At 41.9% G+C, this 13,418-nt stretch overlaps 1 protein-coding gene across 3 annotated transcripts in view; it reads left to right on the top strand.

Annotated features, from left to right (window-relative positions):
* SQOR (sulfide quinone oxidoreductase) overlaps positions 1-10,103 on the top strand; it is a 48,507-nt gene extending 38,404 nt beyond the window's left edge. For all 3 annotated transcript variants that reach the window (XM_019442225.2, XM_019442226.2, XM_019442227.2), the window contains exons 7-10: positions 2,820-3,003; positions 8,105-8,172; positions 8,457-8,635; positions 9,785-10,103. In XM_019442225.2, the coding sequence (XP_019297770.1) occupies positions 2,820-3,003; positions 8,105-8,172; positions 8,457-8,635; positions 9,785-9,842 (489 nt within the window). In that variant the 3' untranslated portion in view covers positions 9,843-10,103. The remainder of the gene's footprint in view (positions 1-2,819; positions 3,004-8,104; positions 8,173-8,456; positions 8,636-9,784) is intronic.
* The last annotated feature ends 3,315 nt before the right edge of the window (positions 10,104-13,418 follow it).

Below are 13,418 nucleotides of genomic sequence, written 5' to 3'. Positions count from 1 at the left end.
CTTCATTTTGTTATTTGGTCTTTTTCACTTTGGTTCTCAGCTGTGCTGTGGATTGTTGAAGTTGCAGATAGAAACTTGGATATGTAAATGGTTATTGTTCTTCTAAAGGGTTTATAAAGAAAACAGATATTTGTGTCTGCTTTAAATGATAGGATGTCAGGTCAGAATTTCTTTCCAGACCCAATTCCACTCTTAAAATATGAATTTCAAAAAATCTACCAAAAGGCGTTAAAGTAGCAGCTCTCAGCCCTGGCTGCACATTGGAATCACCTGGGGAGCTTTTAAACGCTCTGATGTCTGGGTCTAACCCCCAGATTTTGATTAATTAGTTTGGGGGTGTGGACTGATGATTGGGCGTTTCAAAAGTTCCTCTAATAATTCTCATGTACAATCAGGATTGAGAACTACTACTGTAAGGAATTAAAAAAAAAAGAAAAGAAAAAGAAAGCCTATAGCCTAACCCCCGCAGTGTTCAATGGTCAACTGTGATGTATTTCTTTTTTTTTTTTTTGTTTTATTTATTTTGAAAGAGAGAGAGAGAGAGAGAGCCTGAGAGAGAGCATGAGCAGGGGAGGGGCAGAAAGAAAGGGAGAGAGCAGATCCCCAGCAGGCTCAGAGTGGAGCCTGATGCACGGCTGGAACTCATGAACTGTGAGATCATGACCTGAGCTGAGATTAAGAGTTAGATGCTTAATGACTGAGCTACCCAGGGACCCCTGTAATGTATTTATTTATAGGTAAACAAATGGAAGGTAAAGTGAGTTACCATATAATAACATTCTGTTTTTCCTTGTAAATGGACCTGTTCCTTCAAGCCAGAGCTTCTAAGACTGTCACCTACAGGTTTCATGTGTCAGAATCTCTAGGAGATTTTGTTCAAGTGCAGATTCCTATGCCTCACCCAGACCTACTGGATTGGGATCGTGGGGTGGTGGGGCCCAAGGATCTGCATTTCCCACAGGTCTCCCAAATGCTGCTTATAAACATTAAAGTTTGAAAACCACTACCCTGAATAGATTATTTATGTTAATGAAGGAGAACCAAGTTATCTGTCACACACAGTTTGTGGAAATAGTGGATAAAGAGCAAGTTACAACTAAATGCCAATGTTATTTTTTAATAAATCTATAAAGCAGACCCTAGTATATCTTTTGTAGGATATTAGTTTGAGTAAAACTTCATGCCTTTATGATGATTGTATGGAAATATTTAACTTTTCTTCTAGCAAAGATGTGTGGAATTCATGTGTGCTTGTGAAATTTAAGCACATTAATGCCAGTAGGTAGATATGTCTCTGGTAAGACTTAGCCCTCAGCTAAAAAAAAGTGGTTCTACTTAACTATAGAAAAACAGACATAGCCTTCATAATTTGGTGGCTGATGGCTGTTGGATTCCATACATTATCCTGCAGACATGTGCTCAGTCTCCATGTTCATTAGCACAGCCAGCCTCAGGAATCCATCCCCTTAAGGAACCCAAGATGACCTTGCAGAGGAGCAGAGCCTATTGACAGCTCTCCTTTACTTTAAGGTTAATTAAGCTTATAATTGTTTGGGAGGAGGAATACATACAAGTCACCTCCTTACCTCCCTCTGCTGTCGAGAATTGACCAGCCCTGACAAGGGCTGGGCCTCCTCAGAGAAACCAGGGGCTATGGACTGCCACAAGGTGGGGATTGTCTTAAGACACTAAAGTTTTCTCCTTAGTGAAATGTTTTGGAGCTCTTAAATCAGTTTGAAATTGCTGGATGGAGTTTGCGAACAATAATAAAAAGAATAGGAAGGATAAACCACAAAAATATTACATAAGCAAATAAGTACTACATAAACAACACATTAAATGAGCCATCCAAATTGATCAGGGTGGGTTAGTGCACTGCTACCAAGGGTAACGTTGATACAGGTTTTCTGGGAAAAATACACAAACAGACAAACCATCCTGCCCCCCTAGACTGTTCAGTAAACCTATTACTGAATCAGATCACTCTCTCCCCCAAAATGCTAGCCGATATTCTCACCACCCTTTATGTCATATTTTTTTTTATTAAAAATTTTTTAAATGTTTATTATTTATTTTTTAGAGAGAGAGACAGGTAGAGCATGAGGAGGAGGGGAGGGGCAGAGAGAGAGGAAGTCACAGAATCCAAAGCGGGCTCCAGGCTCCGAGCTGTCAGCACAGAGTCTCATGTACAGCTCGAACTCACAAACCATGCAATCATGACCTGAGCCGAAGTTGGATGCTCAACTGACTGAGCCACCCAGGCCCTCCCTTTTATGTCATCTTAAGTTGGTGCTCCAATGGTTTCCTTTATGTGTTTTGAGAGTTGATCCATGTTTGAAAATGGTGCTCACTTACCAGCCCCGAACATGACCTTTGTGGGTTTCAGCGACTCTGAGCACTACTTTGCGGAATAAAACGGAAGTAACAGACTTTACAAGTAGTCAGCTGAGGGTCAGGCAGAGAGCAACTGAGAAACACCACTTCCTTTGTTTTAGTAATAATAGAAACATCAGTGGGTTCTTTCAGAATGTGAGTGAGGTTCATTCCAGTGCTTCTGATTTCCCCACGCCTCTGGCCAAAAGGATCATGTTGACTCTGTATGGAGAAACAACATCAACTGAGCGAGTGGTTAGTTTTATCACCACACTGCATGGAAGCATGGAAAACCTCGGAGGGGGTGTGTATTAGGACAGCCACTGAGTATACAGTGTGCCATGCAGCCATAGTATGGTGTATGGGTAAGAGAGATCAGGGGACAGCTGTGGGGCTGTAGAAATACTACAATAAACAGAAGTTTGGATGCTTTCCTTTTTTTGTAGTATGAAATGCTTCACGTGACCCCACCAATGAGCCCGCCAGATGTCCTCAAGACAAGTCCCGTGGCTGACGCTGCTGGTTGGGTGGATGTGGATAAAGAAACTCTGCAGCACAAGAAATACCCAAATGTGTTTGGGATTGGGGACTGCACTAACCTTCCCACATCAAAGACTGCTGCTGCAGTAGGTAAGAGAACGAATGAGCTATGTTCCGACTCTCTCAGAATGATGTCACCCTAAGGCACCATCATAACAAAAACCAAAGCCTGGCACAAACAGCATTCCATTCATAAGGAAACTTTTGTGGCCTCAAAATGACTTCAACCTCCCTGACACACAGGGAGCTGTTGATGAACGTGGTGTCATATGAAGGATAAAGAGTAGCATCACCTCCTCTGCCCTTTGTAGGTCAGGGTGGTTGTTTACAGAGGAGGGGGCATTAGAGAGAGGGTACCACTCTTCCAGCTCTGCAATTCTTTTGCTTCTCATACTGCCATACTCGTATCCTTGGCCTTTTTTTGGCCTGTGACCCTAGGCGGGTTGGCTATTTTTCCTTCTGCTTGAAACACCATAAAGCTAGGGAAGCGTTTGTTTCCACAGAAAACACATGCAAGTCAATGAAAGCTTGCAGACCAGAAAATTGTTCTGTTAGGACAAATATAGTGGAGCATGCCCTGATTGGTACACGATTGAGGCCTCAGCCTGGAAAACGAAATTCTTTACCTCCATGTTCTGCACTAGCAGTGATGAGGAGAATTGCCTTTTAGATGCTGTCCTCTGTAGATAGGAATGGTCTTCTCCACATGCTATAAAACACAGACATCCCTGTTGGTGGGGATGGTAGTGTTTTTGTGGGAATTGCATACCTGCAGAACATGTTGTGTTACTGTCACTATTTCAACCTATTTCCTTTCTAGGAAACCCGCTGAATATCTTTTTCATTATTAAAAATAATTTCCTCGCAATTTTTTATTTTAAAAATCTCAAACCTATGACAAATTTGAAAGAAAGCACAATGAATTTCATAGGCCCCTCAGATATTAACCAATTATTATCTTTTGTAGTATTTGCTTTATTACTCTATGTACATTTTTTGCTGAGTCATTTGAAAGCAAGTTAAAAAAATTTTTTTTTTAATGTTTATTTATTTTTGAGAGAGAGAGAGGGAGACAGAGTGTGAGCAGGGGAGGGGCAGAGAGAGAAGGAGGCACAGAATCTGAAGCAAGCTCCAGGCTCTGAGCTGTCAGCACAGAGCCCGACGTGGGGCTTGAACTCATGAGCCGTTTGATCATGACCTGAGCCAAAGTGGGATGCTCAACGACTGAGCCACACAGGTGCCCCCTGAAAGCAATTTTTGACAATAATACCTTGCCCCCAAATACTATTGTATTTCTTAAGAAAAAGGACTTTCTCCTCCATATCCACAAGGCCATTATCATGTCCAAGGAATTGAACACTGTATTATCTGATATATAATCATCTCATATACAATCCAGTTCAGATTTCTCCAGTTCTCCTTTATTACCCCCACCCCTACCCTCCCTTAAATCCATGAGTCAGTTAAGGGCCATACACTGCACTGGATGTCGTGTCTTTTTGGTTTCCTTTAATCTGGAACAGGCCCTCGGACATTTTTTTACTTTCATGACATTGGCATTTTTGGAGACCAGGTTGGTTGTCTTGTAGAACATACATGATTTAGAGTTGTCTGGTGGTTTTCTTTCTTTCTTTTTTCTTTAAAGTTTATTTTTTATGTATTTTGAGAGGGAGAGAGAGAGAGAGAGAGCAGGAGGGGCAGAGAAAGAAAGGGAGAGAGAGAATTTGAAGCAGGTTCTGTGCTGTCAGCACAGAGCCCAGTGTGGGGCTTGAACTCATGAACTGTGAGATCATGACCTGAGCCGAAATCAGGAATCAGACACCTAACTGACTGAGCCACCCAGGTGCCCCTTTCAGGTGCCCCTTTCTGGTTCCCCTTTCTGTTGGTTTTCTTCTTTCTTTCTTTCTTTCTTCCTTTTTTTTTTTTTTTTTTTCTTTCTTTCTTTCTTTCTTTCTTTCTTTCTTCCTTTTTTTTAAGTTTCTTTATTTTTGAGAGAGAGAGAGAGAGAGAGAGAGAGAGAGAGGCTGTGAACAGGGGAGGGGCAGAGAGAGAGGGAGACACAGAATCCAAAGCAGGCTCCAGGCTCTGAGCTGTCAGCACAGAGCCCCATGTGGGGCTCAAACTCAAGAGCCATGTGATAATGACCTGAGCAGAAGTCAGATGCTTAACTGACTGAGCCACCCAGGCGCCCCTGGTGGCTTTCTTAAAATTAGATTCAGGTTATCCATTTGGTAAGACCCTCTGTACATGAGGCTGTGTGCCTCCCACTGCATCACCTTGGGAGCCTCTTGTTAGCATGTCTTGTCCTTGGTGAGGCTAGATTTCATCACTGGGTGAAGGAGTGACCGTTAGTTCTCTCCACCGTAAAGGTATCTTTTCTTTTTGTGACTTATAGGTAGACTGTGAGACAATGCTTTCCATTTGCTTTTATCTTCTTGTAAGTCTGCTGAATTTATGTGGTGAGAAGACCTGTGGGAGCACCTGGGTGGCTCAGTCCCTTAAGCGTCTGACCTCAGCTCAGATCATGATCTCACGGTTCGTGAGTTTGAGCCCCACATCGGGCTCTGTGCTGACAGCTCAGAGCCTGGAACCTGCTTCAGATTCTGTCTCCCTCTCCCTCTGCCCCTCCCCCACTCGTGCTCTGTCTCTCTCTCTCTCTCTCTCTCTCTCTCAAAAATAAACATTAAAAAAATTTTTTTTAAAGAAAATACCTGTGGATGCATATGAGGCCCAGATTACCCAGTCTGTGGCCTACTTCAAACAAACACATGTCATTCATCGTTCTGAATAGATAATATTAAATTTGATTAAATGGAAAGTTATAAGTGAAAAACCTTGCTCCCCGCCCTGTCTTGCATCTATCTGCTCTGCTTCTTTGTTCCCCCTGACCATGTAGAGAGCATCCCCATTGTTTTTACCTGTTATTTTCCAGCCTGTATTCTCTTGCATGGTTGCTCCAGAATTTATTTAATGAGTCTACTCTTAATTTATATTTACATTGTTTCCAATCCATTTGTATTTCAGACAGTGCTGTAGTGAATGCTTTTTTTTTTTTTTTTTTATGTCATTTCACATTTCAGGAAGTAAATAACAGAAGTCCCAGTGTTCCCCAAGCAGATCTACGTTTTTCACTAGATTCCCTTCCCTGGGTCCTCTCAGTATCCCTGGCAATGCTCTCACCGGTTCTACTAATCCATCCTTGGCTTTTCTTGCTACGCAGACAGGTGTCTTACCTCATTCCAGACCACTATGCTACTGTGGGTGACACCCCCTCTTGCTACATTGAATCTAGCTTCCTGTGGCTCATGCCTCTTTCTCTTTCCCAAGATTCTCCCTTAATTACCCACAGCACAGCCAAGACTAGGATGTGACATTAACAAAAGTTAAATGAAGGTTTGGGCATAGCCAAAGGGGATTATAATACACGAAAAAAGTGCACAACAATTCACATACCCTTTCATACACATACCTGGACAGTGTGACTGCTTCCTGGGTCCCAACCTCTTGGCAACTGGTACCCACCCAACATCTTCTCTCCTCTTCATTGATCTTGATGCCCTGCTGCAGGCACCTCTTTGGAACTTCTCAGTTAAGATTCTAAACTCTGTACGGCACTCAAAGGGGAACAAAGTTTTCCAAAAGGGAAATAGGATCTTTAGGGATGTTAAGACAATGAGGACAGCCAGTTAATATTTTTAAAGCGGAATCATTTACTCCTCATTTTTTGGAAACTGCTCATTCGAGAAAAAAAATTATTGCTCTTTTGATTTGGGCATCAGTAAACTACACTCTGTGGGCCAAATGCAACCTGCTTCCTGTTTTTGTACAATTGGCTAGGAATGATTTCTACTGGTTAACATTTATAATAAATTTATGATAGGGAGCATTGAGGTTCAGAAAAAAGAATTTCATTCTTCTTATTAGTAGACCTGTATTACAGAAAATTATTGTTATATTTTGGATTTTGTTAATAAACTTTTTTTTTCTCTCTTGGTACTTAATATCTTTGATATTTGCCTCTTGGCCCACAAGGTGTAAAATTTTCCTTTACAGAAAAAGCTTGTTGACTCCTGATTTTGGGGATTGCAAAACAACTGCTTTAATGAGTATTATACAGTATAAATCTAATCCATCTTTCCTCAAAAGCAAATCCAGTTTTCCACCTCGAGAGGCACAAACTGCTTGTATTTTTAAAAGGGCAGTCTTAATTATTCAAAATTGAGCACAGACTGGGATTAGATGGTATTAAGGAATTATTGCTAATAATTCAGGTATATTGAATTGTGTTTGTATTTAAAAATTGCTATTGAGTTTGTATTTAAAAAGTTCCTCATATATCGGAGATATACACAGAAATATTTCTGGGTGAATTGTTGTGATGTTTGCCCTGAAAATACTCCAGAAAATAAAAGTAGCATCTATGATGGGATAGATGAAACAAGAAAGATAAGAGTTTGAATATTTTCATAATAAAAATAGTAGTCTCCCACTCTTACCATCAAAAACAAAAACATCCGTCTACCTATCTAATTGTCTATATTTGGTCCAGCCTTAGCCAGGGCGCTCTAGTACAGAGGAAAGCTCACTGTGTTACCTAATTGAATATACCTGGGGCAATCTAGGCTGTCTGAACAAGAACAAAGGGACATATGAAAGTCTAGGGGATTCTGGACACACAGACCAAGTTGACAACGATTGGCCCCTAGGAGTAGGGGGTCTGCGGTTGGGATAGGGCCACCCTAACAGTTTTCTTGTTTGGAGAGAGCTGGCTCTTGAGTTTCAAACTTAGAGAGGCATCTGTGTAGGCTTTTGATGAATTGAAGAACCCCTCCTGGTAGTGAGAACTTCAAGTGGTAAGATGAGTCATGTTCTAGTTAAAATTTAGAGGGATCGGTTAAGCATCTGGCTCAGGTCATGATCTCATGGTAATGAGTTCAAACTCCACATCAGGCTTTGTCCGCACTGACAGTGTGGAGCCTGCTTGGGATTCTGTCTCTCTGTCTCTCTCTCTGTCTGTCTCTTTCAAAAATAAATAAATAAACTTTAAAAAAGTTAAACATAATAAAACAATGAAAAAATCTAGAGGGATAGGGAATGGAGGCTTCTTAATTTGTCTACATTTATTTGCAAATTAGTTTTCTTGGAAAACCTAGATGCTTATACTTTTCTGACTTTTCCATTTCTCTTATAGCTGCCCAGTCAGGAATACTGGACAGAACAATTTCTCTGGTTATGAAGAATCAAACACCAACAAAGAAGGTTTGTATGCCTTGTAAGAACCACTGTCTGAATTATCATCTCTTATTCTGCCTGAAAGCAATGTTTTCCCACAATTCTGCCACTTCCTTAATAGGTGTCTCTAATATGGGCACTTTAATTTTTATCCTCAGTATATTTTTGTTATATAATTTCCATTTTTTCACCGTACAAAAATATTCAAGAACATAAAACCGTAATTACTTAGAGTAAATAATAAATTCTGAAGTATTATATAATGCCAGATAAAGAGCCACTTTCCAACTCAGTCTCACATGCAAATTTAGTATGATGGCTACACTTCGTGTCCACTGGTGACTGGCTACAACCGTGTGATTCTTGCGGAGTTTGACTACAACGCTCAGCCGCTGGAAACCTTCCCCTTTGACCAGAGCAAAGAGCGACTTTCCATGTACCTCATGAAGGCCGACCTGATGCCTTTCCTGTATTGGAACATGATGCTAAGGTAAGGTCATCGCCTAGGGTAGAGAGACACGCCTTTTGGCATATTGCACCGCCTTGTGCAGGGTGGTTGTCTCAAGGAAGCCTTCAAGCTACAGGAGACATCATGACCCAAGGCAGAAATGACACAGGGGATCTGCTTTGCTGTGTTGTTTCTTAGGGATTTGTGATGGCAGCCTATGAAGGATCTGAAACCTTAGCTGTGTTCTCTTGCTACTGGATTAATAATAACAACAACAACAACAACAATAATAATAGTAAATCAATTACACATGTCAAGTACTTTTTCATCTGACACCGTGTGTGTGTGTGTGTGTGTGTGTGTGTGTGTGTGTGTGTGTTCTAGGAAAAATAAAACATAGTGATTAAGAGCAAAAGCTTTGGAGTCAGACCTGTGCCCTGAGTCCTGCTTCTGCCATTTACTAGCTGTGTGTCGTAGGGCAAGTTGCTTAACTACTCTCATCTACAAAATGAACTTAACATCACAGGATGAAGATCAATGAGATGACATATAAAAAGCTACATAGTAGGCATTCAATAAGTAAATAGAGTAATAAAAACTAAGATTCTCTTGGGTCAAAAAATGACAATCTCATTTCACTTGTCCAAACCCTTAAGAGATAGTTAAGTCAGGATATGTATACCAGTGATTTTGTCTTCAAGGGGACATTTGGCAATATCTGGAGACATGTTTGATTGTCACAACTGGAGGGGATGCTTGTGAGTATCTAGTGAATAGAGAGGCCAGAGATGCTGCTAACCATCTTAAAATGCACATGTCAGTCCCACAACAAAGAAATATCTGGTCCAAATTGTCAGTAGGGCCGTGATTGAGAAACCCTGAACTATACTTAATTTACAAGCAAATGAGAGTAGAAAGGATTGCAGTTTGCATGTAGCAGAGGCTTCATACGGGTTTGCTGAGTTGCGTCTGCATGTCCAGGATCACATAGCAAGTCAGTGTCAAAGCCAGGATCCAAAGTATGTTGTCCCCTCATGATCATGGGATCTTTCTACCTCACTGGACAAGTCTTGCTTTATGTGCTGAGAAGCAAGCTGTGTGAGCAACTTGGCTTCCCTTTCAACATTCTGCTGCCGAAGTCACCCCCATCTTTTCTGAAACAAATAATCTTCTGTATGTCATTTCTTACAGGGGTTATTGGGGAGGACCAGCCATTCTGCGGAAGTTGTTCCATCTGGGTATGAGTTAAGGATGGCTCAACCCTTGCTCTCCTCGGATGGCTTCTGAACCCAAATCACAGTCGTTGATTGACCAAGAGCAGCATGAAGAAGTTAAAACCTAACACTGTGCAAAGAGTTTACTGCTGGGTGATGGTGACCAAATGCCTCCTTTTTCAGTGCCTCTGGACAGCTACTATGTGATATGCCCAGGATGAGTTTGATTCTTCAGAAATATTCAAATGAAAGATTAGATTTCTATTTTTTAAATAAAAGCTTGCCATTGATTGAGATTCTATGAGACAATTTTATCTTGACTGGTAGAATGAAAAGTTACAGCAGTTGGGAGCGAAAGTTGCTGGTGGGAGCTTACCTGTTACCTACTGTGAGTGTTCTATTGATGGCTGATGCATTTTCGCCAGACCCTGTTTGGATTTGCACAAAGTCACTCCAGGGAGAGTATTATTTCAAGTGGTGTGTGTGTGAGAGCCCTGAACATGTGATGCTTAGAATTCCTCAGCAGGGGCATAGGGGTTGTTGCCCTCTCCTCGGCCGCCATGTTTGTGCTGAGGCCATACCTCCTCCTGGTTAAAGACTGATGTGATGCTGGCACATTCCTGTAGAATGTGGGACTCTTCTACTTGGCAGCTGGCTCCAAGTTATTCCCCATCAACGTGGCTGAAGCTTTCTTAGAACTGTGTCATCAGAGAGTCTCTTTCCCTGACCCTCCTACCTACCCCGCTTCCTCTCCCAGGTGTCCTGCCTACATCATGGTCTGAAAGCCCTCCATGCTTCTCCTGTTCTGTTCCTTTTTCTTTAGACTTTGCAGACCTTTGCCCCACTGAACCTCTTGTAAATCTTACTCTCTTACGGCACCTGCTTCTCAGGGAACTTATGCACAGTGAGGATGGGGCTAGAGGAATTCTGATGTGTGTGATGAGCATTTGCTTGATTCAGTCCCAAATTTGGCCAGTAAAATTTTGAGTGAGTTCACATTGGAAATATTGCAGAAAGTAGTTCATTTATTTGAAGTTCAGCAGTGGCTTCAAAATCATTTGTTTCCAATTGGTTTACTTGTGGAAACTTAGTTTCAGTTCAGTCTGGTATTTATTTTCATTTCATTTCATTTCATTTCATTTCATTTCATTTCATTTCATTCATTTCATTTTTTAAATGTTTACTTATTTTTGAGAGAGAGAGAGAGAGAGAGAGAGAGAGAGAGAGAGAAACAGAGAGAAAGGGGGACAGAAAATCCAAACCAAGCTCTGTGCTAACAGCAGAGGGTCCAATGCGAGGCTCGAACTCACGGACTGTGAGATCATGACCTGAGCTGAAGTCAGAGGCTTAAACAACTAAGCCACCCAGGCACCCCCAGTCTGGTATTTTAAAGCTTTGTACATTTTATATTTATTTATAAACTCCACCAAAAGGAAATGCATAGCAGTCTATGCAAAACCTTAGATTTTTACAACAGTTCAGAGTTCAAACCTAAACAGCTACCTACTTTAGGCAACAGTGTTATCTGGGATTACCAAGTCTCTCTGGTTTCCTGGAGTTCTGCTGATGACTTGAGAAACTGCTCAGCCATTCGTGAATTAACCCAACAAGTATTTACTGAGCACCTACTACCTGCCGAGCACTATTTTGGCCCAGGGGATGCAGTGGTGAACCAGACAGAGAGGGCTCTGCCCACACTTTTGTGGTTCATGTGATAGTTCCCTCTTCTCTTGTGGGATGCCAGGGGGTTGCTGGATGAGGCCTTGGTTGATTTGGAAAGTAGACTTTCCTCAGTGGAACAAGTTCTGAAGAAAGAGAACAGGGTGCCACTCCCTCAGCAGAGCCCGGGCAATAGGAGTGGAAGATGTTTTCTGTGGTAGCCACACATCTGGTTTGTCCGCAATGTTCCTATTTAACATCCGTTATCTTGCCAGTGCCCCTTTCATTCCAAAATGTCCTGTCTGGACAATATATTGACCATGCTCCTGGGAACACTCTCCCCACCGAGCCCTGCCCCAGTCCTAGAATGGGAGAGGAGAGCCACAAAAGCTACGTTCACATCGTGCTTGTGAAAACAGGCAGTGGTGGGATTATTCTGCCCTGTACTCTGAGTCCTGGCCTGAGGTGGCCTCAGCTTGGCTCCTGGTGGGCTGCCCATTCTCACAAGGCATGCAAGTCAGGGAGAGCTGGGGGCTATTCATCCCACATGACCTTCTTCTGCAATGCCCAAGAGGTCCTGGGAAGAGCCAGCCATTACTTTCTCCCTGGTTGTAGACAAACATGCTGGTGAAGACGGTTTCTGCATTTTTAGCAATGGGCTGGGATTCTGGGAATAGCTGAGGCTTTAGGTCAAGTCTCTTTGAAATCTCTTGCAAGGTGAACTGGAGCCTCCTAGGTCTGTTTATGATCATGCATTCTGAATAAACCTCTAAGCACCAAGGGATTTCTTCTGGATTCGCATTAGCTGGGCAGAATTTATTGCCAAGGCTGGAGGGAGCAGTAACCACTATTGGCCAGAAGTCCAGGAAAACTTGGCCTTTGAAGACTATCTCAACCACAAACGTGGGGTTGGCCAAGGGAGGGATCTGCCCTTTCGACTGCCTCCAGTTATTGGGATCAGGCAGCAGGGGGGTAAGACCAGGATAGAGACTAGGGTGTGTGGTTTCTCCACTGGTGGGGCCTCTGACTCAGAGGCTGATGCCTTTTGGGCTAGGACCAATGACTTGAGAAATCTCTCCTTAGTCCCCTCCCCTTGTTCCTGGAGCTTCTAGGGAATTGAAATTCCTGCCCTGGGTGAGCTATGGGTGTAATAATAGAGCTGGGGTGCAGCTTAGGGACCACTGGGGTAGAGGGAGGGAAATGAGACTTAAGTCACCAGGGGGAACATGGTTTCAGATTTAGTAGATGTTTTTGGTATTAAAAACATTTTTAGTGCTTTTTTCTTATGCCTAACTTTTGTAGAAAATTTGGATAACAGAGATAAACAAAAATAATAAAAATTAGCCCAAATCCATCTTCCAGTGATAACAACTAATAATGTCTTAGTGTCTTTTTCTCTGTTGCTCTAATATTACCACATATAAAGTTGCTGAAAACAAAAAGAATCACACTCCAAAGTACTGTTTGTGTTTTATACTTCATATGTGTTGAAGACCTAGAGATTGATTACAGAGAGGAGTAGGAGATTGGTGAGTAATTAATTACTCAAGGAGCACAGATCATTTGTGTTGGCTAAGAAGATTGCTAATTAATTAATTAATGTAATAAATCTATGTGCCATGCCCAGTAGGGTATTGGGCTATAGTCAGCCCTAGATACTTTTCTCATATAATCCTACAATAATCCTATGCACAAAATTATCAAAGACATGAAATAGTACTCTTTTTGAGGAAGGTGGCTTTTGTAACCCAATATTTAAGAATAGCTTCTCTGATTGTTTTCATGCACTGGATAACTCCAGTCTCATTTTTTTAAATGTTTATTTATTTATTTTTGAGAGAGAGATAGAGAGAAGGAGGGGCAGAGAGAGAGAGAGGGAGAGAGAGAGAATCCCAAGATGGCTCTGCACTGTCAGCACAGAGCCTGATGCAGGGCTGGAACTCATCAACAGT

This window comes from Panthera pardus, unplaced genomic scaffold, assembly GCF_024362965.1.
Source record: "Panthera pardus isolate Hobbes unplaced genomic scaffold, ASM2436296v1 HiC_scaffold_24, whole genome shotgun sequence".
Taxonomy (NCBI): Eukaryota; Metazoa; Chordata; class Mammalia; order Carnivora; family Felidae; genus Panthera; species Panthera pardus.
Note: the sequence above shows the minus strand (reverse complement) of the source record. Positions and strands in the feature narration are given on the sequence as shown.